Here is a 26,652-nt window from a genome sequence, read left to right as displayed (position 1 = left end):
AGAAAACTCGCATCATGTCATACTGTATACACAGAAACTTCACGGCAACCTGTCAAAATAAAAGTATGGTGTAACATGTTTAGTCATTATTTGGGTAGCACACATATTCTGAATGCCTTCAGCAGAATTCAAATTAGCCATTTTAATCTAGATTAATCTAGATTAATTCCAAGATTTAATCTAGATTAATCTAGATTAAAAAAATTAATCTATGCCCACCCCTAATTAATTTCCATTAGTAATTAAGGCAGTGTTTACAAATAAATAAATGTTCTTTAATAAAATAATTCGAACAAATAAATAAATGTTCTTTAATGAAATAATTCTAATAAATAAATAAATTTTCATTAGTAAATAAAGGAGTGTTTACAAATAAATAAATGTTCTTTAATAAAATAATTCGAACAAATAAATAAATGTTCTTTAATGAAATAATTCTAATAAATAAATTAATTTCCATTAGTAATTAAGGCAGTGTTTACAAATAAATAAATGTTCTTTAATAAAATAATTATAATAAATAAATAAATGTTCTTTAATGAAATAATTCTAATAAATAAATAAATTTTCATTAGTAAATAAAGGAGTGTTTACAAATAAATAAATGTTCTTTAATTAAATAATTCGAACAAATAAATAAATGTTCTTTAATGAAATAATTCTAATAAATAAATAAATTTCCATTAGTAAATAAGGCAGTGTTTCCAAATAAATAAATGTTCTTTAATAAAATAATTCGAACAAATAAATAAATGTTCTTTAATGAAATAATTCTAATAAATAAATTAATTTCCATTAGTAATTAAGGCAGTGTTTACAAATAAATAAATGTTCTTTAATAAAATAATTATAATAAATAAATAAATGTTCTTTAATGAAATAATTCTAATAAATAAATACATTTCTATTAGTAAATAAAGCAGTGTTTACAAATAAATAAATGTTCTTTAATAAAATAATTCGAACAAATAAATAAATGTTCTTTAATGAAATAATTCTAATAAATAAATTAATTTTCATTAGTAAATAAAGCAGTGTTTACAAATAAATAAATGTTCTTTAATGAAAATAATTCGAATAAATAAATAAACACATGTTCACTAGTAAACAAAGCAATGCAAATAAATAATTAATTAATACATACTCTTTAATAAAATAATTCGAATGAAGAATGAATGAATGAATGAATGAATGAATGAATGAATGAATGAATGAATAACCACGGTTACTTCTGCACATCGGTGAATCGATACAAACAGACACAGACTGTCAGCTCTAACAGTTAACGTGATGCAGAGTCGTTTCAGTTCTGATGTCATCATTCGTGTCACGGAGGAAGGTAAATCCACTGACTCCCGGTCAGTTCTCGAGGGCTCCCGTGTTTCACGCCGGGACTGGACCAAGAGAGAGGTGGAGTCTTTGGGCTTTGAGCTCTAACTCACCCCATGCCAATCCCCCTCTCCACACTTTCTGCCTCCTTTCTCGCACCGTACTCGGACGGGATACACAGCCGCGCAATGGAGTCGGAAGGCAGCCAAAGTAACCTGTCCTCCTCGGACTCACCGCACGACCCCTGGTAAAAAAAAAATCTTTCCTCAAATCTTAAAACTTACACATAGGACAGATACAATAATCAATTGAAAAGTAACTCAACAAAGAGGGAATCGTGTTTTGGCGGTGTCCAGCGCACCTCTCATCCACTCGGATGAGTTTGAATCATTGAAGAATCACTGCCGTTATTTTGAATCTCGGAAGATCTGGACGCGGCTCTTCTGATTTACACGCACTTGTTGATCACTTGTTTGTCTTGTTTTCACAGCAAAATGTTCATTGGTGGTCTGAGCTGGCAGACTACGCAAGGTGAGTAACTCTTTACTAAGAGAGATCTGATTCATATACTGCGAGTAAACTACACAGTAGCTAGAGTAAAATCAATGAAATTGTGAGTAGAAATGACTGAAACAAGTCAAGTAGATTAGATGGTATAGCTAATGATGAATGTTTCACCATATGCAAGCAACTAATAAGCAAGTAGCCCTGGAAGAGAAAAAAAAAACTCTGGGTTGCTCTGTAATTTGCCTTGATCCTTTGTGCAAAGCCTATACAACAGGTTTAGCTGAGTGAATGGAGAAAGTTTCACCAACTGCTGTCATGCTGTAGGCTGTCCTCAGTATGTAGGACACATTGTTGTTTTGTATTACGCAGAGGTATTGTTCACAGCACAGAACTCTTAATAGCCTTCCTGTCATCTGATTCTGCCAGCTATTATGATCATCTAACAGATGAACATTTTCACTAGTCTTTATCAGCTTGCATAGCAAGCACCTTCTTTTCACTAAAGGATCGTAATTGTGGCTGTTTAGAGATTTTTTGTTTTTAGAAATCCAAAATACACCATTAAAGCGTAAACAGACTTTCGCTATGTGACGGTGACCTCACCTTAGATCATCTCCACTGGTGATGTCATCCATTCACCGTTGAGGGCATCATTGAATAATCAAGGTTTTTCCCACAATGTTGTGAACTAATTCATCTTCTCCTGATTTCTCAGAGGGTCTGAAAGACTACTTCTGCAAGTTTGGTGAAGTGAAAGAGAGCATGGTGATGAGAGATCCAGTTACAAAACGCTCGAGGTAAGGGAACAACCAACCTGACTGGGAAGCGACAACAAACATACAAAGCCTTTTATTATTGCCTGTATTGTCTGTTTTACACAAATGGGTGGAGGTGTTGTAATTTTGATCTCCGTTTCCACTAGGGGTTTCGGATTTGTCACATTCGTCGACCAAGCTGGCGTGGACAAAGTCCTGGCCCAGACCAGACACGAGCTGGATTCGAAAACTGTGAGTTTGACTCATTTTTCATTTTATTTAGATTTAATGAGTGCTAGCGCACTCTGACTGACTGAAATGTCATGATATGGTGGTAATCAAAGTCACAGATGCTGGCTATGCATGTGAGGTTTCATTCCTTTTCACTTTGGGTTTTGGTCAAACAATTCGGGAAGATTTGGAGAGAGAGAGAGAGAGCGAGAAAAAGTTCCCATCTCAGCCGTTTCTCAATGAGGTTGTCAGGGAAGCATTCCTATTCTGTGTCAATCGCTATGGTAACTAGGGGACCCGAACAGGGTATGCTGGGAGTTGCTGGGAAGCCTTTGTGGTGCCTTGTCTCAAGAGTGCTCACCAAACACATTAGACTCAGGCGGAATTCAGATTTTTCCCTTGTGGAAACCAGGCTTTGAATCCTGTGATGCTTCAGTGCAGGTGTACAAGGCCCCTTAGGCCTTGTTTATGAATGATCTCATCTGACATGCATCTGATAAATCAAACAAACATGATTTCGCTTCAAAATGGAGTAGTAGACTCGGTTCGCAATAGGAAACTTTGATGCGAGGTTTTGTGTTGCGCTGCATCTATTTGTGAGAGTCTTTGTCGCTGTGCAGAGCAGGCGGGTCCTGGGACAATGGTGCCCGTTGGTTGCCATGACAACAGTGGAGTCACCCCCCCAGGGGGTCAGTGGGGAGGGAGGGTGAGGCTCGAAGGAAAAGAAAAAAACTTTCTCATCTCTCTCTCTCCCTCTTCTGAAAGTTTGCACCAGTTCCCCATTTGAGTGAAAAACCGCCTCGCACTATGGCAACAGGTAGTGCACGGCAAACCACAACGAAACTGCGTGTTTCTGTACTTCAAAAATCCTCAGTTTGCCAGTGAAAATGAGTTGTAGATTTCACACAGGCAAGAGACTGGAAAAGCCCATCGGACTCTTGAATTAAACTAACGTAGCAACTAAAGCGAGCTTTAGAAAGTGTCTCTCAGCTCCAGTCTTCCACAGCCTCGCTTGTGCTGTTTTCTAAGTGCCTCCCCCCTGAGAGAGAGGCAGGCAGAGCCAGGGGAACATGGAGGCCTTTGTCCTGCTTTACCTCGATGACTGTGCCCCTGTGAAGGTGCCTTATGGCTGCTCGCCTGGGCCGACTTTAAACTGGAGATTAGCTTAACGAGCTCAGCGATGGAGCGGTGGAGGAGGGGAGGCCAGGAAAGAGAGAGAAACGTGTGCGGGGCAACTCATAAAAATCACTATTTTATGTTTTTCAGTCTTGGGACGCACTCTTGAGGGATCTTGTGACCACTGCGGTCATTCTGTGTGCTTGTGTGTTTATCTGTGTGTGATTGATACACACCGCTTGTGATTGACCCTAAAGGATTGACCTGGTTAGTTAAGACTATTGACTTAAAATAGTTTTGATGGGGATGGCCATTTTGGCTGTGGTTAGATACTATTCAGATTTGTGTTTCACAAACAATGTATTTATTTTCATGTTAAAAAAAACTGGATGTGTTTGTATTTTTCCCCAAGATGGAATATTTGTTAATCAAAGGGGTGATGTTATTCCTGGAGCCACAGAGAAGTATTGACAGCATTTGAAAAAAAAAAAAAAAAAACTCTCAAAGTAAATACACAAATCAGAATCTCTATCCAAAGTGTGCATCTGTTGTGCACACTTTAATACTGAAGTGTGTTAAAGCGCTGGCAGTCAAGGTCGAAACATGATTCTAAGTGTAATATCGACCTTTGGGTGAAGTAAGAGCGGAGAAGAGTATGTAAGTGTTTCCAAGATGAAAAAGAGAAAATCCATTAAAAATCTATTTTAAAAGACATCAGGTTTGTAGAAATGTCCTCTTTGGATTTTATTTTGGTTTCAGATGGTTTTGAAACAAGTTTATTTAACATTTGTTTTATTTTTATTTTAGTTAACATACGTTTACTACACTTTCATTTAAAAATAAAAATATCTGCACCAGTTAAAAAATATTTTAAAAGTTATAAAATATTTTCCTTACCCATTGAATTCATGTGAATATGACCCTGGACCACAAAACCAATCATAAGGGTAATTTTGTTTTGTTTTTAATTGAGATTTATACATCTTCTGAAAGTTGAATAAATAAGATTGGTTTGTTAGGATAGGACAATATTTGGCCAATATACAACTATTTGAAAATCTGGAATCTGAGGATGCAAAAAAAATCTAAATTTTAAAAAGTTGCCTTTCAAATTGTTCTTAGCAATGCATATTGTTAATTAAAAATGACATTTTGATATATGTATGGTAGGAAATTTACAAAATGTTGTCATGGAACATAATCTTTACTTAATATCCTAATCATTTTTGGCAAAAAAGAAAAATCAATCATTTTGACCCATACATTGTATTGTTGGCTATTGCTACAAATATACCCGTGCTACTTAAGACTGGTTTTGTTGTCCAGGGTCACATATACAAACGTTAATTAGTATCAGGTAAAAGTATTTTAATTTAAAGTAAGTTTTATCTACTTATTCATTTAGAAATCTGAATTTAAAATTTTAGTTGCACCACATTTTTTTTCTAAACATTTATAGGCATTGAAGCAGATTTCATAAAATATTATGTAAGTAATAGTAATAATAATACAAGTAAAATAGTATTTAAAGAATTACTTTTTTTTCTATTTTTCTTTATTATGATATCAGGACAGGTGTATCACCTTGCTATATTAGTTACAGTAACACTTAACAGTTAGTGTTTATTAGTTACCGTTAGTTAACATGAACTAAGAATGAACAATACTTTTAGGATTCATTGTTCTTAGTGTTAATGTCAGCATTTAAATGCATTATAAAAATCAAAAGTTTGTTAACATTAGTTAATGCACTGTGAACGAACAATGAATGCATAAACAAAGATTAATAAATAGTGTAATAAATGAATTGTGCATTGTTCGTTCATGTTAGTTAATACATTGTTATGTTAACAAATGGCATGTAAATGGCATGTAAAGTATTAACTTATTTTCTTTATGTTTGAGACTTCATGGCCTCCCAAAAACTATCAAAATACATTTTAATTCGGAAATCAAAACCACGCTTACAATAGAAATGGTCTAGTAGTTGTATGAATCACATTTTACAATATATATATATATATATATAGAGAGAGAGAGAGAGAGAGAGAGAGAGAGAGAGAGAGAGTTTTTTTAATGAATACTGAAAAAGTGTAAAAGTTTAACAGTTGAAACTCATATTGATCTACCGCTAATGTAGAACTTAATGAAATTCACTTAAAAAGCCCTGTTTGTAAAAACATACTCAGAATAGATGTGCAATTGTACAACTTTTAAAGAATAATTAATAGATAAAAAGCAATTGTCATTTCATTGAACTAATACTTGATACAAATTTAAAGGATATCAACAAACATTCAAGACCGAAAAAGTGTCAAAGTTGAAAAGCTGAAAAACTCTGAAAAATATTGATCGACCACTGATCTGAATTTAGTGAATGTCTATCGTAAGCCCTTGAATGTAAAAACACACTCAGAATAGAAGATGTGTATTCAATGTGTGTATTTTCTATAATAAATTAATCGATGAATGGCAGTGGTCATTTCATTGAACCATTATGTGATAAAAGCAAACAATCTGAACCTGAAAGACCATAAAAGTGTAAAAGAGCTGAAAAACTCCACCAATCTGAATTTAGTGGTTGTCTATGATGGTTAAACACAAAATTCCCTACTGAATCCATTACTTTTCAGTGTCTCTCCGCTCTCCACATGGTCCAAACCAACTCTAATGACAATAATCTGTTTTATGTGACCATACATTTTATCCTCAGCTTTCCTCTCATGTGCGTCGTTGGCTGTATGTTGATTTTGTTTGTTTGTGTGTGTGTCTGTTTGTTTGTTTTTGATTGTGCACAGGAGTGGTGCGGCCTCAGCAATGTTGTGGACCGGAGGTGACTATCAGAGTAGTCTAGAAACTATAGACCTACTGTAAACCGTAGCTTCTGCATCAGATCTCTGTTCAGATTAGCTTAGCCTCTTCATTTTTACTCTTTAGATTCACAAAGAAACTCTGTTACTCGTAGTCTGTTGTATGAAAACAAACGGGCGACTCTGGTAAACTGCTGCAGTTTACCTCAGAGCGGCTAGCTCTTTAGCGTAGCTCTATTCGAACCCTCTCTCGGACAGACTAATCATTATTGCTGCTATAGCGCTGTACTGCCTTCACTGTCTTCTAGAATTTAACCTCAGTACAGCATGACGTAGACTAGCGTTTGGTAAATAGATGGACTAGACTATAGACTAATATAGAGTATCTTGAGTATCTAGTTTGTCTACTTTTGCAATGGGTGCTAATCAACGTGGAATTTTCCCGAACTGCACATGGTTCATAAATCTAATGGTATATCAAAATGTTTAACTGTTTTAATGCCCTTAAACACAAAAATACTGCAGTTGGAAGCAGCTGGATATTATTTGGATGTTTTACAGCTCATTTGTCCAGAGTTAGACACCAGTAAACAATATTCCGATTTGTAGAAAGAAAGAAAGACATGCAAAAACAAACAAACACAAACAAACAAAATATTTTGTTTGGCTGTCAAAAGAGTGTGTGGGTCAAGGATGCTTTTCTGCTTGAGTTTCTGTGCCGCCTTTTGTTTTCCGACCACTCTTCTTTCCAAGGAAACATGGTTGTGGTGTTTCCCTGAGTGTTTTTCATGTCGTCCAGTGATTGTTTACAGGAAAGCTGACCCTTCTCTTGTCCAGTCACAGGTGGCCATGACAGCCTCTTCTGTCTAGTCATACTCATCCATTTCCATTTGCCTCTCATAGAAACCTGCAAACCTTTCACCCTGTTTCTCTGTCGTTTGTGAACATTAATACATTTTCTGATTTAAGGGGTGTTCACACTGACAGCAACAAAGCGACAAGTTTTACCAGTCACTTGAGCAGCGATGACCGTTGGCGATGAGGAAAGGCAAATTGTGAGGACTAACAATTATGTAAAGACAGAAAAAAAAGAAATCAACACTTTTATTGAGCAAAAACACAATAAATTGATCTAAAAATGCTGTTGTTTTGGTAACACTAGTTTGTTAACATTAGTTGAACATGAACAATATATTTTTTACACTATTTATTAATCTTTGTTAATAACATTTTTTGTTCACAGTGCATTAACTAATAAACACAACTTGTAATTTTAATACTGCATTGGTAAATGCTAAAATGAACATTAACTAAGATTATTCAATGCTGTAGAAGTATTGTTCATTCTTAGTTAATGTAGTTGCTAACTAATGTTAACTAATGAACCTTATTGTAAAGTGTCACCGTTGTTTTTAACTTTCTGTTCAACAAAGAATAACAAACGGTAACATTTTACAATAATGTTCCATTAGTTAATGCATTTACTAACATGAACAAACAATGAACAATACATTTCTTACTGTATTTATAATCGTTTTTCATGTTAGTTAGTTAGTAACAACACATTTATTACACTACTTACTAAACTTTGTCAACGTTAGTTAATAAAAATAGCCATTCATTGTTAGTTTATGTTAATTCACAGTGCATTAACTAGTGTTAACAAGCACATTCTTAATGTGTTAGTAAAAGTTGGAATTAACATTAACTAAACTTATTAAATGTTGTAGAAGTATTGTTCATTCTTAGTTAATGTAGTTCCTTATTGTAAAGTGTTACCGTTGTTTTTTTAACTTTCTGTTCAACAAAGAATAAAAAAATGGTGACATTTTACAATAAGGTTCCAAAATGTTAGTTAATGCATTCACTAACATGAACAAACAATGAACAATACATTTCTTACTGTATTTATAATCTTTGTTCATGAGTTAGTAAGAATACATTTATTACACTACTTACTAAACTTTGTTAATAAAGTTCATTGTTCATTGTTAGTTCATGTTAGTAAATGTTGAAATTAACATTAAGATTATTAAATGCTGTATAAGTATTGTTCATTCCTACACTGTAAACAAAATCTGTAGAAATTACAGTATTACTGGCAGCTGGTTGCCAGTAACTTACTGTAGATTTTAATTTATGCTATTTACTGGCAACAGTTTGTTCAAAGTTAATTGAACATTAAACATTAACAAGTCTTTATCTTTACAGAATAAAACTAAAATAACAGCCTCATGCAAAGCATTCTGGGAACCAAAATCTGAAGGAAAAAAACAGAAAAAGGTTGATGAAGGTTTCTGGTTCCCAGAATGCTTTGCAGTAGGTTGTTATTTTATAGTTTTATTCTGTAAAGACAAAGACTTGTTAATGTTTAATGTTCATTTAACTTTGAACAAACTGTTGCCAGTAAATAACATAAATTAAAAATCTACAGTAAGTTACTGGCAAACAGCTGCAGAACTACAGCAATTTTTTTACAGTGTAGTTAATGTAGTTCCTAACTAATGTAGTTAACTAATGTTAACTAATGAACCTTATTGTAAAGTGTTACCAAAACGGTAACATTTTAAAATAAGCTTCATTAGTTAATGCATTTACTAACATGAACAAACAATGAACAATACATTTCTTACTGTATTTATAATCTTTGTTAGTTAGTTAGTAACAACACATTTATTACACTACTTACTAAACTTTGTTAATGTTAGTTAATAAAAATACAGTCGTTCATTTGTTCATGTTAATTCACAGTGCATTAACTAATGTTAACAAGCACATTTTTAATAATGCGTTAGTAAATGTTGAAATTAACATTAAGATTATTAAATGCTGAGGAAATATTGTTCATTTTAGTTCATGTCAGCTAATGTAGCTAAGTGTTAGCTAAAATATTAAGCAGATATTAATATATTTTTTAATAGTGATAATTGTAGGAAATGTTACTTGAGCATTAAATATTATAAGAATGATTTTAATATTGTAATATTAAAAATATTATAATCATTAATGTGATACTGAAGACTTGAATAAAGGCTGCTGAAGACAGAAAAACTGTGTGTTTTTTTTTTAAATAAAAATAAACTTTAACTTAAATATAATATTACTGTATTATTATTTTTTTTTTTTTATCAAACACATGCAGCCTTGGTGAGCATAAGAGACTTCTTTTAAAGATATATAAAAACTTAAAGGATAACTGTTGCCAAAATGCAACCTGGGCTGTTTTTTTTTTTTTTACTGTAATGAGACAAACTTATATCTAAAAGCATAATTACGACAAACGAGCCGTTTTTGAGATTGACCGTGATTTAGTTTTGTTGTCAATGGCCGGTGAATGGGAGTACTAGGGGCATAACTTTGAGCGCATCAAAATCGATATTTTTACAACACTAAGAAGGCTCAACACACCATGAAACTTTGCTCGAAGTATCGCCTGGGTCTCTACACATGAACTCCAGCATTGAGAACATTGTTTGTGTACACAGAGTTTACTAAAAAGAAAGGTTTTGAACAACTCACTTTCACTGTTTGAGTTTCCGCTCGCGGTCGTCTTGCCAGTCAAGAAGTGTCGATCTCCGAATGCGAGGATGGATGGCTCCTAAAGCATATTTCCATATAAATGCACAGCTAATTCGTTGTTTTGTCGCAAGTGAAAAACAATATTAACCTTCTAGTTGTAAAAAGAGCCTCATATAAGCCTAATATTTCGTCCTATGGAGTCCATTCATTCGCATTCGGAGATCGACACAGCGGCGAGCGGAAACCCAAACAGTGAAAGTGAGTTGTTCAAAACCTTTCTTTTTAGTAAACTCTGTGTACACAAACAATGTTCTCAATGCTCGAGTTCATGTGTAGAGACCCAGGCGATACTTTGAGCAAAGTTTCATGGTGTGTCGAGCCTTCTTAGTGTTGTAAAAATATTGATTTTGATGCGCTCAAATTTATGCCCCTAGTACTCCCATTCACCGGCCACTGACCACAAAACTAAATCACAGTCAATCTCAAAAACGGCTCGTTTGTCGTAATTATGCTTTTAGATAAAAGTTTGTCTCGTTTACAGTAAAAAAACAGCCCAGGTTGCATTTTGGCAACAGTTATCCTTTAAAGAGACACCCAAGTCTGTGTACAACAGTTTATATAGGAATATAGCTTATTATTAAAATAATAATAATAATAATAATAATAAAATAAAATAAAATAATAATAAATGAATTGTAAAAATACAGTGTTACTTTAACCATTAATATTTCTCATCTGTAATCGGATGTCCAAAAGCTATGTCCAATTTGTCGACCACAAAACTAGTCATAAGGGTCAGTTTTTTAAAACTGAGATTTATACATTATCTGAAAGCTAAATAAATAAGCTGTAATCTGAGGGTGCAATAAAATCTAAATATTGAGAAAATCGCCTTTAAAGTTGTCCAAAAGAAGTTCTTAGCAATGCATATTACTAATCAAAAATTACGTTTTGATATATTTGTGACCTACAAAATCTCTTAATGGAACATGATCTTTAATTAATATCCTAATGATTTTTAGCAGTATTGTTGGACATTGCTACAAATATACCCGTGCTACTTATGACTGGTTTTGTAGTCCAGGGTCACATATTAGGAACGTCTACAAGCGACCGATAATACAACAACCTGGCAACATAGTAATAAAATCACTGTCAGTGTGAATGGAGCTTTATTCTCTTCTTAATAGTTTCTCACTGTCATGTAAATAAATCTACATTTCTTTTTCATCTCGTATCACTCTCGTCCGTCTCTGAACTCTGCATGTATGAATGTACCATCATTCTCAGACAGAAAAGTTAATGCAGGCTGCAGTCAGAGCCTTTAAAACACACAGGCAGATGTCTCTGCAAGGGCCGAGAGACACCAACTGAAACCAGAGCTCAGAGGATGTGAGCTTCTCACTGATGTTCTCATTTACATTCCCCGGTGTGTTGGTGTCAGTCTTCCTCTTTCTCCAGAATTTCTAAACTAGACCTTCTCCTCTCAAACTCTCCTCTAGATTGACCCGAAAGTTGCCTTCCCGCGACGAGCCCAGCCTAAGGTATGTGCCTGAATGGTCAACGTGGTCAAGATGCTTGATGATATCCAGCTTTTTTTGTTATTTTTCAAGATCTTCATCTCGTCACGCTCTCTCGCTGTTTTTCAGTTGGTGACTCGGACAAAGAAAATCTTTGTTGGAGGGCTGTCGGTGAACACTACTATTGAAGATGTAAAGCAGTACTTTGACCAGTTTGGAAAGGTAAGTCATCTTTGTGTGAAACAATTGAAGGCATTATGGGATAGCAGGGTGATAAAATAAAGCGATAAGCCATGAGAGGCAATATGTTACAGTGATTTTCCTGTGGGTATGTGATGTTCTTATAAAAAAGGAATATTATTAAATAAGAATATAAATATAACATCATATGTGACCCTGGACCACAAAACAAGACATAAGGGTCATTTTTTTTTTAAATAAGCTTTCCGTTGATCTAGATTTGCTAGAAAAGGACAATATTTGGCCGAGATACAACTATTTGAAAATCTGGAATCTGAGGGTGCAAAAAATCAAAATATTGAGAAAATCACCTTTAAGGTTGTCCAAATGAAATTCTTAGCAATGCATATCACCAATCAAAAATTAAGCTTGATATATTTATGATAGGAAATGTACAAAATTGCTTACTGGAACATGATCTTTACTTAATATCCTAATGATTTTTGGCATAAAAGAAAAGTCAATCATTGTGACCCATACAATGCATTTTTGGCTATTGCTACAAATATACTCATGCTACTTACATGATAATGGTCATATTTTGATAAGTTTATGGTTGCCAGTTATCATTCAAAAGTTTGGGATTGGTAAGATTTTTTAATGCTTTTGAAAGAAGTCTCCTATGCTCACCAAGGCTGCATTTATTTGATAAAAAATACAGTAAAATTGTGAAATATTATTACAATTTAAATTAAAGTTTTCTATTTGAATATACTGTAAAATGTATTTTATTCCTGTGATGCAAAGCTGAAATTTCAGTATCATTACTGCAGTCTTCAGTGTCACATGATCCTTCAGAAGTCATTCTAATATGCTGACTTGATGCTTAAGAAATATTAATTTTTTAAGCAGTACTTTGTAAAATATATTAACATAGAAAACAATATCTTTCACAATATTACTGAATTTTTAATCAAATACACCATTCGGTGAGCAAAAGACACTTATTTTAAAGTCATTTTTTACGTGAAAAAATGTCTTTGTACAATAGTTCCTATAGGGATATCATTTTCAAAATTATGATTTTTATGAATCATGAACAATTATCATGGTCTATTATGTAGTACTGTGGTTTATATGCAAGCACTTTTTTTTTCCAAAATAACCATTTTTACAGCAATACATTTCAAAATTATGATTTTTATGATTCATGAACAATTATTATAGTCTATTATGTAGTACTGTGGTTTATATGCAAGCACTTTTTTCCAAAAAAAAAAAAACGATTTTCCCAGCAATAAATTTCAAAATTATGATTTTTATGAATCATGAACAATTATCATAGTGTATTATGTAGTACTGTGGTTTATATGCAAGCACTTTTTTTTTCCAAAATAACCATTTTTACAGCAATACATTTCAAAATTATGATTTTTATGATTCATGAACAATTATTATAGTCTATTATGTAGTACTGTGGTTTATATGCAGGGTTTTTTTCCCCAAAATAACTATTTTTACAGCAATAAATTTCAAAATTATGATTTTTATGAATCATGAACAATTATCATAGTCTACTTAGGTAGTATTGTGGTTAACATACAAGCACTTTACATCCAAAATAACAATTTTTACAGCAAAAAAACTTACAAATTAATTGTGAAAATAGTCTTATTTTTATCGTCAATATGTCATGCTAAAAATAATTTTTACAGCAAAAAATAATGAACAGGCAAAAAATGGAAAAATGAATCTAAAAAATAGCTTAAATTTTATCGTCAATACGTAATGTTGAAAATAACTGTTTTTACAGCAAAAAAAAAAAAACTGAATACAGACAAAAAACTGAAAACTGAATCGTAAAAATAGTTAGAATTTTATTGTCAATACATAATGCTGAAAATCATTTTTACAGCAAAATCATTAAAATAGAATAAAATTAAAATGACCTCAGTCGTAAAGAAATTGTATTTTGAGAAAAACAAATCAGGATTTTTCTCCATATCGTGGACTTTAATGGTGCCTGGAAGTTTGTGTGTGTTTTGTGCTTTTTTTTTTTTTTTTTTTTCAGAATTCTTAATGAATAGAAAGTTCAAAAAGCAACTTAACCTTACATTCTAAATTTGTTACTGTCACTTTTAAACAATTTAATGCATTCTTACTGAGTAAAAGTATTTTCTTTAAAAAAAACCTGACCTGAAACTTTAGAACGGTAGTGTTGAATGTACAGTCACAGGTGTTTTTTTTTTTATTTTCAAACAATTCACCCAATCAAAACAGTAAGAAAAAATTCATTTAAAAATAAATACGTAAAAAGTTTAAATAAAACAACAAACCAGTCATTCTAAAGCTTTTGCAGAGGTGTACTGAGTGAAATCTGAACCCGTTTGGAGGGGAAGCATGAAAGAGGGAAGAAGAAAGGCGCAGAGAGATTGAGAGAAAGAGTTGGGGTAGAGTTTGAGAGTTTGAAGGGGTGAGTTTTGTTTGCAGGGGAAGGTGGGGGAGATTACTTGAATCTGAATTAATTTGATGGAACAGCTGCTCCTGCCCTCAACCCCCCCTCCTACCCGGTTACCACGGTGACCCTGCCCATCCATTGTCCCCAAGTAATTTAGCGGGCAAAAGGTTTTGTGTTTGGGGTGTGTGTGTGTGTGTGTGTGTGTAGGAGAGAAAACGAGGGAGAGACTGCGTGTTTAGGGGGAGGACGCATGTTCATAACTGAAGTAACACAACAATACATCTCAAAATCTGACAGGCTTCTGTAATGGATCATCTAACGTTTCTTTGCATCCCACTTCAGTCACACATTGTCAGTGCAAAACTCGGGCAGAAAATAATTCATCATTCTTGAGCCATACTTGAGTGTGGAATGTAGGCAGAGAGAGAAAAAGAGAGAGAGATGATAGTCGCAGCCACCCGGGGAAGTTGCAGATTAGTTTGCCTCACTGGTCACTTTGTGTTCTGGCCTGGTTTGAACAAGGGATGGAGAGAGGGAGCGATGGAAAGAGAAAAACAGACACCATGATAAGAAGCACACAGAACAAGAAGGGACTCGATTTATAACTCAATTAAAAAAAGATACTAGTTGAGATTAGAAAATCGAAACGTTTCGAGATATTGAATACAAAAGGGTGAAAAGTGTGAGAAAGTAAGCTCTCAGATTTCTACATGATCTGACTTTTAATGTCATGCTTTTGAAAATATTTACAGATTTGAAAATGTTATAAACCATGTACACTCACAAGAGATGAAGACTATAGTCAGCTTTTTAATTGGGGCTGCCATATTAGTATCACAAAACCAGACAAATGCTTATTTTAATGTCACAATTCGGCCGGCATTTAAATCCAAAGCAACTTGCATTGCATTCAAGGTAAATATTTTATCAGCGCTTTCACTCCCTAGGAATTGAATCTTTGTCCTTGGCATTGTTAGCGCTTTGCTCTACTGTTTGAATGCTGTTTTGTTGTTTGAGACTTTTGCTAACTTTAACTGTTGATTTTTCTTTTTGTCCAAGACTTTTTGTCCATTAAACACTTATTTGAAATAATATTCACTTAAAAATCACATTTTTATTACAGTATTGGTAACTTAAAAGGTAGTTCACTCAAAAATGAAAATCATGTCATTAACTACTCACCTTTATGTCGTTCCAAACCCGGAAGAACTTCGTTCATCTTCGGGACACAAATTAAGATTTTTTGATGAAATCTAAAAGCTTTCTGACCCTGCACTGACAGCAACACAACTGACACATTCAAGGCCCAGAAAAGTGGTAAGTTGATCATTAAAATAAAATATGTGACATTAGTGGTTCAACTGTATGTTATGAAGCTACAATCTTAAAAATAAAGGTTCTAAAAGGGTGTTTTTTCAAGGATGACATAGAAGAACCATTTTTGCTTCCCCAAAAACCTGTGAGTGAACAGTTCTTAATAGAACAATTTTATTTAAGAACATTTTGAAAATCTAAAACAATCTTTTTTGACTGCAAAGAACATTTTTTACATTTGACGGTTTCATGGATGTTCAAGGTTCTTCATAGAACCATCGATGCCAATAAAGAACCTTTATTTTTAAGAGTGTATGGAAATACTTTTTGTGCGTAAAGAAAACAAAAATAACTATTATACTATTATACTGACACAGGAGTTGATGTTCTGCCGTAGAACCTTGTTTATAAGCAGAACACACATCTTTGTAAACATGTCTTAAGATTTCAACAGTGAGGATGATGTGCAATTTTTTGCCCGGCCTTATTTATTTGAAGCAGAAATGAACTAGGAATAGAAAGGAAATTGTTGAATAAAGCTGTTATTTTTGTTTTCTTTGCACACAAAAAGTATTCCCGTAGCTTCATAACATTACGAATGAACTACTGATGTCACATTGATGACTATTTTATTGATGTTCTTAACTACTTTTCTAGGCCTTGAAAGTGGTAGTTGTGTTGCTGTCTATGCAGGGTCAGAAAGCTCTCGGATTTCATCAAAAATATCTTAAAGGAGTAGTTCACTTCCAGAACAAAAATGTACAGATAATCTACTCACCCCTTTGTCTTCCAAGATGTTCATGTATTTCTTTCTTTAGTCATAAAATCAAAAAACATGAAGAAATTATGTTTTTAAGGAAAACATTTCAGGATTTCTCTCCATATAGTGGACTTTAATGGTGCCTGGAAGTTTGCACTTCCAAAATGCAGTTTAAATGCATCTTCAAGTGGCTCTAAATGATCCCAGCCAAGGAAGAAGGGTCTTATGTAGTGAAACGATCGGCTATTTTCTAAAAAAAAAGACAATTTATATACTTTAACCTCAAATGCTCGTCTTGTCTAGCTTTGCGTGTACTCTGTGTATTCTGGTTCAGATATTTAGGGTAGGTCGAAAAACTCCCATCTCATTTTCTCCTCCAACTTTAAAATCAATCTACATCGCTGCAGAAGTACCGACCAAACATTTACAAAGTGAACTTGCAAAGATGATGCGAGACGATTTTGAGGTTGGAGGAGAAAATGAGATGGAAGTTTTTCGACATAGGCTAACTGTATTGAACCAGAATACACAGAGTTCACACAGAGCTAGACAAGACGAGCATTTGAGGTTAAAAAGTATATAAATTGTCAGTTTTTTTTTTTAGAAAATAACTAATCATTTTGCTAGTTTTGGCTAGGATCATTTAGAGCCCTTTAAAGCTGCATTTAAACTGCATTTTGGAAGTTCAAACTCGGGGGCACCATAGATATCCACTATATGGAGAGAAATAGTAAAATGTTTTCCTCAAAAAAACAATTTCTTTACGACTGAAGAAAGAAAGACATGAACTTCTTGGAAGACAAGGGGGTGAGTAAATTATCAGGAAATTTTTGTTCTGGAAGTGAGCTTCTCCTTTAATTCGTCTTCAGAAGATGAACAAAGGACTTACAGGTTTTGAACAAAACCTGAGTAATTAATGACTAATTAATAATTAATGAGAATTTCCATTTTGGGGTGAACTATCCCTTTAAACTGTTGTCTTTCTTTATGTCCAAGACTGTTGTAACACCAATAGCGAGTGACAGAAAATAAAATGGAAAACTTTTTGGTTTCGACTGAAATTGTTTTGTAGGACTAAAATCAATGCCTAGCCCTTTTTCAATGACACATTTTAACTGTGTCAGTGTTGCACACAACATGAATAAACTATAACAGGTAAACATGTCAGAAGTGTGGACACACTTCATGACCAAAATGATACTAGCAATGTGGAAACGGCTTGTTGCCAATGAACTTTTATTACCACTGGTTCTAATTTATCTCCTGTGAACACCCTGAACAGCATTTTAAACAGTTTAATTACCCAATTACCCAAATTTAATTACTGAAACTTTAATTAAATGAAGGTGGGAAAAAAATTGAATTGGTACGTCACTAGCTTTTATTATCCATTGATAAAAATGCAAGACTGTTAATAAATTTTGACCATTGCTGACAATCTTAATATCAGTCAGTTACTAACTAGCTTCACTACAACTAGTACTACACCATTAGACAAGTTCTTTTTCCAGGCACACACAAGATCAGTAAACAAAATGGACAGACAACACTGAGAGTGTTAGTGGTCTTTTAGTTAGTCTTCACCAAGAGACTGTGAGCGTGTGCACACATAAAGTGTTGATTGCTCAGGCTGTCCGCTTGTGTTTCATATTTGAGATCGAATATGAAACAGTTTTTCCTCCTCTCTTTCTTGCTCACACAAAGACCTCCAAGTTTGACCTTCACCTCTGACCTTTAGGCTTAAGCTGGCCGTATGCTCACAGTGACGCACTTTTGCACACACATATAGATGCTAAAACGCAAGACAAATACACTTTCACCCTTCTTACTTTAAACAGAAACTCTGATATTACCCTCACCCTCATGCCGTTCCAAACCAGTGAACTTTTCATCATTGGAACACAAATTAAGATATTTTTGATGAAATCCGAGAGCTTTCTGACCCTGCGTAGACAGCAACACAACTGACACGTTCAAGGCCCAGAAAGGTAGTAAGGACACTGATAAAATAGTCCATGTGACATCAGTAGTTCAACCGTAATGTTATGAAGCTACGAGAATACCTTTTGTGCGCAAAGAAAACGGCTTTACTGAAAAATGTCTTCCCTTTTGTGTCAGTCTTCGACTATTTTAATGATGTTCTTACTCAGGGTTCCCGCGGGGTCTTAAAAAGCCTTAAAAGCATTGAATTTATTAATTTGGAAATAATACCTTAAAAAGACTTTAAAAAGTCTTGAATTTTGATGTCTGGGTCTTAAAAATTGTGCTGTATGTAACTTCTCCGTGTTGTAATTTTCCACAAAAGTTTCATTTGTCAACCACGATTATTTTGATTAAATGACGTAGTATAAATAAAGAATGGCGGAACCAATAATTGAGAACGCAGTGCAGCCCCGGGTCACAGTACAAAATACTAGGGGTGCAACGGATCGTAGATGATCCGTGATCCGTACGGACCGGACTCCACGGTTCGGAACGCATGTGGTTCGCGGATTAACTGTTAAGTTTAACCATCATAGAGTAAAAGTTTATAATTTGCACATGTTTTGTCTTGACAATTTACCATTTCAAACTGTTTAAACCGCTGCAGCAAAAGAGAAGGCGGACGCTGTTTTTTATGGATTTTTTTTTTTACCGCCGCCGCATATATCTGAAGCGAGCACGTGCACAGAGAGAGAGAGACAGAGATAGACGCGCGATTCAGACTGCGTGATTCACAGATTGATTCCTCTTCAAAACTTCTCTTAACATGCATACAAAGTTATGTTTAAATACCCGTTTTTGTATTCTGGTAAACACAGTCGTTTATGTCTTCAGTGAACTGAAACAGCTGAGAAGGATGCGTGCCAGTATTAGATTACGTGCATTAGGGCTTAAAGAGACAGCATCCGATAAATACCTGCAGTGAGAAACACTAGTTATTTTACAATTAATTATTACATTTCTGCACCTGAATACTAGTGTTATTGATTTTATTAGTAACTTTGTTATAATCATCTACACTTGTCATTTGTGTAATTCTTCTTGTTTTGTTACTGACTTTATTATTTCAGCTAGTAGTTTTTGCTGTGGATTAGAAGTACTTAGTTAGCATTCAGAAATTATTAAAAAACAAACTTTTTTTTGTTTTGTTTGTTTATTGCTGATCCGAAAAATGATCCGATCCGTGACTCAAAATCCGTGATGTGATCCGAACCGTGAGTTTTGTGATCCGTTACACCACTACAAAATACTGCGAACACGTAACGTTAATGCCTTCAGTAAATGAAGATCACGGGCTACAGCATCACAACCATAGACTACAACACAACACAACACAGACCTCAAGCAACAAGCAAAGGAGAAGCGCGAAAAATCAAGGAAAATCTCAGCATTCCACAGGACAGGTTGACTGACGCCGTTATATTTTTAACGTTTGTTTTTACGTTAGTTAGCTACCAATTTCATTCTGAGGTTATGGGGAAATGTAAATTTAATGAAGCGTGGCTGGATAAAAACTCTTTTCGTCATTGGTTAAAACCAGTGGACAACAACGTTTTTGAGGCTTTTTGCACCATATGCAAAAAAAAAAAGGATTCAGCTAGGTACAATGGGAATGAAGGCATTCTCTCCTGCGGAGAGGCCATAAGGAGAAGTTGACGGAACTGGCTGTCCTTGATAAAGAGATTGCTGCCCTGAGTGAAGAGCTAAGGAGTTGACTGTGTTTCTTAATTTAATTTATTGTTGAGTTCTGATTTTCGATGTTTATTGTTCAGGGGTCTCTCAGTTCCCCATATTCCCAGGATGGAATAAGTAGCTAGCTAATGTTAAAAAACTGTTCGGCAAACTTTCTTGTGGCCTAGTGAAATGTTTTTATTTTTCACACCTGCTTGGCTTATCTTTTACCCATTCCACATTTGAAAAATAAATGAACACAAGTTCAAGGATTTTGTTTTTTTTTGCTGGTAGGAAGTGAAGTAGGTATTAATTTTTTTATATAAATGGTCTTAAAAAGGTCTTAAAAAGACTTGAATTTAACTTGATGAAACCTGTAGGAACCCTGCTTACTACGTTTCTGGGCCTTAAACGTGTCAGTTGCGTGGCTGTCTATGCAGGGTCAAAAATCTCTCAGATTTTATCAAAAATATCTTTGTGTTCTGACGATGAACGAAGATCTTACAGGTTTAGAACGACATGAGGGTGAGTAATTAATGACAGAATTTTCATTTTTCACTTTTAGAGATAGTTGACTAAAACGGTCACTAACAACGAAAAATAATAAATGTATGTAATCTCTCTCTCTTTCTGTCCTAAGGTGGATGACGCCATGCTTATGTTTGACAAAACCACCAACAGGCACAGAGGTAAAGTTCCCTTTCTCTTTATTTCATTAAATAATTGTGCGCATCAATGGCTGCCGTTGTCTCATTTGCTCCTTCCTTCCTAAACCTGGTCCAATCTGTCTCCGTCTCCTCTCCATGGCCCTCCATCCTGTTCTCTGTAGGATAAGCAGTAGGTGAGGAGAGAGATTGAGTAATTAGTGTGTTCGTTAATCGGGGTTTAGGCTAAAACCTCGTTAAGCGCCCTTCCCTCCCCCTTCGCCGGTTCGACAGTACATCGATTATGACAGCTTGCTTGGCTTTACCGCAGCCTTTCAACCCAGCGGAGAGGTGGAGGAGATGAGACACATGGAAAGACAGACAGGAGACCAGAGCTGCACTTGAGAAGAGAAAAGCAAGTTTTTGTAAAAAAAAAAAAAAAAAAAAAGAAATAAAAAAGAAAAAGGGGGGCAGGACATCTTTTTGTTGAGAAGAGCTAGCACTGGTTGTGTGTATGACTTCTTCTCTAAGGTTTAATATAGAATACAGGTCACAGGAAATCTGTGTAATTATAGTATTAAGGGTGAACCTTAAGGACACACACAAGGACATGGAAGAGTCCAAACAGCTGAGACCACAATCTGGGATCATTTAAATGTAAATAGAAATAGAAAATGTGGATTTTGTTTGACATTTTAGTAACATAGAATTAGGATTCTATTATGGTACTTTTTAATTTGTTTAACAAGGTCTGTGAGAAATGAAGTAGAAATCATTGGGAGTTTCATCTGAACGTCTCACCTGAAGTTGAACTGAAGGACATAACCCTTAGACATTGTTTATAATGATGGCTGAAGTGGAAGTCCAAATGTAAACTGTGGTCTGAGTGTCTGGACTCTTTCTTTTCCTCAGGGTTTGGATTTGTGACCTTTGAGAATGAAGACGTGGTGGAGAAAGTCTGTGAGATCCACTTCCACGAGATCAACAACAAGATGGTGAGATTTCTTATCGTGACACACTGTTTCGTTTCGGACGCACTGCTACAACTTGTTTTTGACTGACTGATATCTTTCTTCCCTTTTCATTCACAGGTGGAGTGTAAGAAGGCCCAGCCCAAGGAAGTGATGTCACCCACAGGCTCTTCAAGAGGTCGTGCTCGTGTCATGCCCTATGGGATGGACGCCTTCATGCTTGGCATAGGAATGCTGGGTAAATGCTGATTACAAGATTAGAGCTCAAAGGATAGAATGGGCTCTTCTGCCCTCTGCTGTTTAGAGTGAAAAGTGCAGTCTAGAAAAGGCCCTGAAATTTATACTGAAGACACTGCTATACTACTATATAGACTCATTTTAATTTAGTATGAATTTGAGTGATCAGATAACAGTAAATAATACAGTTATTAATATTACTATAATGAATTATATATAAAGTTGAGGTATAAAGTTGCAGAATCTTTAAACTGTTAATTATTTTATCAAAATAAGAGGGATCATACAAAATGCATGTTATTTTTTATTAGTACTGACCTGAATATGATATTTCACATAAAAGATATTTACATAGTCCACAAGAACAACATAATAGTTGAATTTATAAAAATGATCTTGTTCAAAAGTTTACATACACTTGATTCTTAATACTAAGTTGTTACCTGAATGATCCACAACTGTTTTTCTTTTTTGTTTTGGTGATAGTTGTTTATGAGTCCCTTGTTTGTCCTGAACAGTTAAACTGCCCTCTGTTCTTCAGAAAAATCCTTCATAAATCAGCATTTTTTTTGTATTTGAACCCTTTCCAACAATGATTGTATGATTTTGAGATCCATCTTTTGTACACTCAGGACAACTGAGGGACTCATTTGCAACTATGCAACTATTACAGAAGGTTCAAACACTCACTGATGCTCCAGAAGGCAACACGTGCATTTAGAGCCAGGGGTGTAAACTTTTGAAGATGTGTACATTTTTCTTATTTTGCGTAAATATCATACTTTTTCATTTACTACTGGCCTTCAGAAGATACATACATGTTCCCCAGAAGACAAAATAAGTGAAATTTACCCTGAACTTCAAATTCCAAAAGTTTTCACCCCCCAGCTCTTAATGCATGGTTTTTCCTTCTGGAGCATCAGTGAGCGTTTGAACCTTCTGTAATAGTTGCATATGAGTCTCTCAGTTGTCCTCAGTGTGAAAAGATAGATATATAATTCATACAGTCATTGTTGGAAAGGGTTCAAATACACAAAAATTATGAAAACCCAAAGAATTTGTGGGACCTGATGGATTTTTCTGAAGAACAGCGGGCAGTTGAACTGTTGTTAAATATGAAATACTGTTATTTACTGTTGTTTACAATACAGTTTAGAAATAGATATTAACTGGTGTCAAATTTTCCAGGTTATCCAGGATTCCAGGCAGCAACATATGCAGGTCGCAGCTATACTAGTCTCACACCAGGATACACATATCAGTTCCCTGGTAAGACTCAATGTCTGGATCATGTATTCTGCAGACCTTTTCACACATTGTTCATGGGAATTAACTCTTTCCTAGGAAATCTTTGCAAACACTCAGGAATATTAATTAAATGTTAGGTTTTTGTATTTGCATAAACACAATTCAGTATGCATTTTAACAGATTTCACACAAGTTGCCAAGGGACAGTCCACCCCAAAAAAAGTTCAGTCATTAATTACTTACCCTCATGTAGTTCCAAACCTGTAAGAAATTCATTTCTCTTCCAAACACAAGTTAAGATATTTTTGATGAAATTGTAGAGCTTTCCGAGCCTGCATAGACAGCAACGCAACTGTAATGTTCAAGGTCCAGAAAAGTAGCAAGGAAATTTTTGAAATAGCTCATGTGACATCAGTGGTTCAACTGTAATACTTTTTGTGCACAAAGACAACAAACATAACAGGAGCCAGCGTTCTGATGTAGAACCCAAATGCGCTAAAGACATGTCTGAAAATTTCGACAGAGAGGATGTCTTGCAATTTTTTGCCCATCCTCACTTATTTAAACCAGAAAATACAGGCGATAAACTAAGGGAGATGGACGTTTTATGTCAGAATACCGGCTCCTGCTTATGTGTTGTGGTACTCTAGTGAATGCGTGACAAAGGCCAACACAGAAGGGAAAAAAATGTTGAATAATGTTGCTATTTTTGTTTTATTTGCATGCAAAAAGTATTCTCAAAGCTTCATAACATTACAGTTGAACCACTGATGTCACATGAACTGTTTTAACGTTGTCCTTACTACCTTTCTGGGCCTTGAACATGGTATGTTGCATTGCTGTCTATACAGGGTAAGAAAGCTCACAGATTTTATTAAAAATATCTTAATTTATGTTCTGAAGATGAACAAAGGTCTTATAGGTTTGGAACAACATGAGGGTGAGTAATTAATGACAGAATATTCATTTTTGGGTGAACTATGCCTTTAAGCAACATAGAGTAGTTGCTAAATATGCTTTTGAACATTATCTTGATGATGAAACATTTGATGTCACCCAATTTCCATAATCAGAAATATACTAATAGTAATCAAAATTTTATTCCGCATTATAAAAAAAAAAGTGTGTAAAACCACATATATTAAATTATACTGTATATACACTACTGATTTGGGTTGTTTTTTTTAAACGCTTTAGATGAAGTCTTTAATGCACACAAAGGCCCCGATCACACCGAACGCGTCTTTTCGTTCTAAAAACGCGAGGCGCACAGCACTGCCTTTTTTTTGGTGACTTTTAAAAAAAGAGCAGTGTGCTGCGGTTTTTTATGTTGCTAGGCAACGACCAAAACAGCTGTCCTGTCAGTCAAATCAAAGGATTATAGCGCGAGCGCTCTAAAATCTTTGGTTTTTGCTGTTAATTAAACTGTCATATTAGCAGAAACCTACGGTGGCCGAGAGAGGCCAACGCGCTGCAAACAAGAGAACACATGCAAACAGAAAAAACGACAACAAATTAAGAAAACATCTTCATCAGTTTGACAACACAGGCGCTGCAAATCCTCGCAACGCAAACACAAATACGGAAACTCGCTGCAAATTCTCACAACACAACCAAACTCAGAAACGCGCTGCGAACACACGAACGTGCTGCATATAGCACGGTCCACAACGGAAATGTTTCAGGGGGACCTCAAAAAGTGACGAACCCATCTGGGACCTGATTATTTTTTCAGTGGCTGTTGGTCAGAGCAGAGGTGTTGTCGGTGAACTATCGCCTTTTAGTGATAGTATAGTATCACTTAAAGGTGATAGTGATATAAATAATCAGGTAATATAGTGATATAAATAATCAGGTCCCAGATGAGTTCGTCACTTTTTGAGGTCCCCCTGAAACATTTCCGTTGTGGACCGTGATATATGCAGCGCGTCTGTTAGTTTACAGCGCCCTCGTGTGTTCGCAGCGCGTTACTGAGTTTGGTTGTGTTGTGAGAATTTGCAGCGCGTTTCCGTATTTGTGTTTGCGTTGCGAGGATTTGCAGCGCCTGTGTTGTCAAACTGAAGAAGATGTTTTCTTAATTTGTTGTCGTTTTTTTCTGTTTGCATGTGTTTTCTTGTTTGCAGCGCGTTGGCCTCTCTCGGCCACCGTAGAAACCCCCCAAAAAATACAGCTCCGGTTTACCCACGACAGACACCAAAAGTTTCTCCTCCATTTCTTTTTAAGCAACGGTAAACTTTCGTCACCACAACAAAAGGCCCGCCTCTCCATTCATTCGATTGGACAGTGGAAAAAACGCGAATGACGTCAGGCGTTTTTCCGCTCAGAGTTGCTTTTTTTTCAACTTTCTGCAAAAACGCGAGCGCAGCAGGCGGTGAACAGCGAGGCGCCCGGGGCGCATAAGCAGCGCGCAGAACGCTCACTGCCAACAGAAAACCATTCAAAAGAGGTGCCTCCAACTGCAAAAACGCATTCGGTGTGATCGCGGCCAAAGGCTGCATTTATTTGTTACAAATACAGCAAAAATGGTAAAACTGTGAAATATTATTACAATTTAAAATATGTGAATCTATGTGAATATATTTTAAAATGTAATTTATTCCTGTAAAACAAAGCTGGATTTTCAACATCATTACTCCAGTCTTCAGTGTCACATGATCCTTCAGAAATCATTCTAATATGTAATTTGCTCCTCAAGAGACATTTCTTATTATTGCCAATGTTGAAAACAGTTGTGACTCATGGCTGCTTTTAAATCTCAGAGAGGCGGTCTACGACTGTCTTTCTTTGTCTTGCCACTCATAGGCCCTGTAGTGCTTGTCCATGTGTGTAGTGTGAACGGCACTTGTGCGTATGTTTAAACAGCTTTCTGTGTTTATCTCTATTCTAGAATTCCACTTAGAGAGGACCCCCCTTCTGACATCACCCCACCCCCCTGAGCTCACAGGTTAGTTCCTCTATGAGCTTTACAAGCAGCTTTTGTACACGGCAGCCGCTCGCCATATTCCAACACACAGCACAGTGTGATCTGAATGCTGTAAGCTTATGTTGTGACAACGCCACCCAGGAAATCCTGCACAAGATCTTACTCAGGCCTTACCACACATTATCAGAGCATCATTTCTTACTCTGTATGAGGCAAGCACTTTTCCCACTGCTGTCGAACTGCTTGATACTGATTCAATTCTCTTTCCTGTTTGTTTGCTTGTTCTGCGTGTATGCGGATGTTTTCGTAGCCATTCCTCTAACGGCGTACAACCCCATGGCGGCAGCCGCAGCAGCAGCAGCTGTGGTCAGAGGTGCGAGAATTTTGTTTTTTCTACATCCCACATACGACCCATGCTCAGGAAATGAGAGCTCACGCCCCAATGGCTGGCCTATATAGCTTTAAGGTTTCTTGTT

At 35.4% G+C, this 26,652-nt stretch overlaps 1 protein-coding gene across 4 annotated transcripts in view; it reads left to right on the top strand.

Annotated features, from left to right (window-relative positions):
• The first annotated feature begins 1,346 nt into the window (after nt 1-1,346).
• Nucleotides 1,347-26,652, top strand: part of msi1b (musashi RNA binding protein 1b) — a 28,532-nt gene continuing 3,226 nt past the window's right edge. Inside the window, exons 1-12 of one of the 4 annotated variants that reach the window (XM_073818672.1) lie at nt 1,354-1,576; nt 1,820-1,860; nt 2,552-2,633; nt 2,759-2,843; nt 11,770-11,811; nt 11,917-12,009; nt 20,794-20,842; nt 21,710-21,792; nt 21,889-22,006; nt 23,194-23,274; nt 26,141-26,197; nt 26,487-26,549. In XM_073818672.1, the coding sequence (XP_073674773.1) occupies nt 1,446-1,576; nt 1,820-1,860; nt 2,552-2,633; nt 2,759-2,843; nt 11,770-11,811; nt 11,917-12,009; nt 20,794-20,842; nt 21,710-21,792; nt 21,889-22,006; nt 23,194-23,274; nt 26,141-26,197; nt 26,487-26,549 (925 nt within the window). In that variant the 5' untranslated portion in view covers nt 1,354-1,445. Of the gene's footprint in view, nt 1,577-1,819; nt 1,861-2,551; nt 2,634-2,758; nt 2,844-11,769; nt 11,812-11,916; nt 12,010-20,793; nt 20,843-21,709; nt 21,793-21,888; nt 22,007-23,193; nt 23,275-26,140; nt 26,198-26,486; nt 26,550-26,652 lie in introns of all 4 variants that reach the window. The other 3 variants (XM_073818671.1, XM_073818674.1, XM_073818673.1) reach the window with 3 other exon arrangements.

This window comes from Garra rufa, chromosome 15 (genome assembly GCF_049309525.1).
Source record: "Garra rufa chromosome 15, GarRuf1.0, whole genome shotgun sequence".
Lineage (NCBI taxonomy): Eukaryota > Metazoa > Chordata > Actinopteri > Cypriniformes > Cyprinidae > Garra > Garra rufa.
This window is presented reverse-complemented; position numbering and strand designations above follow the sequence as displayed.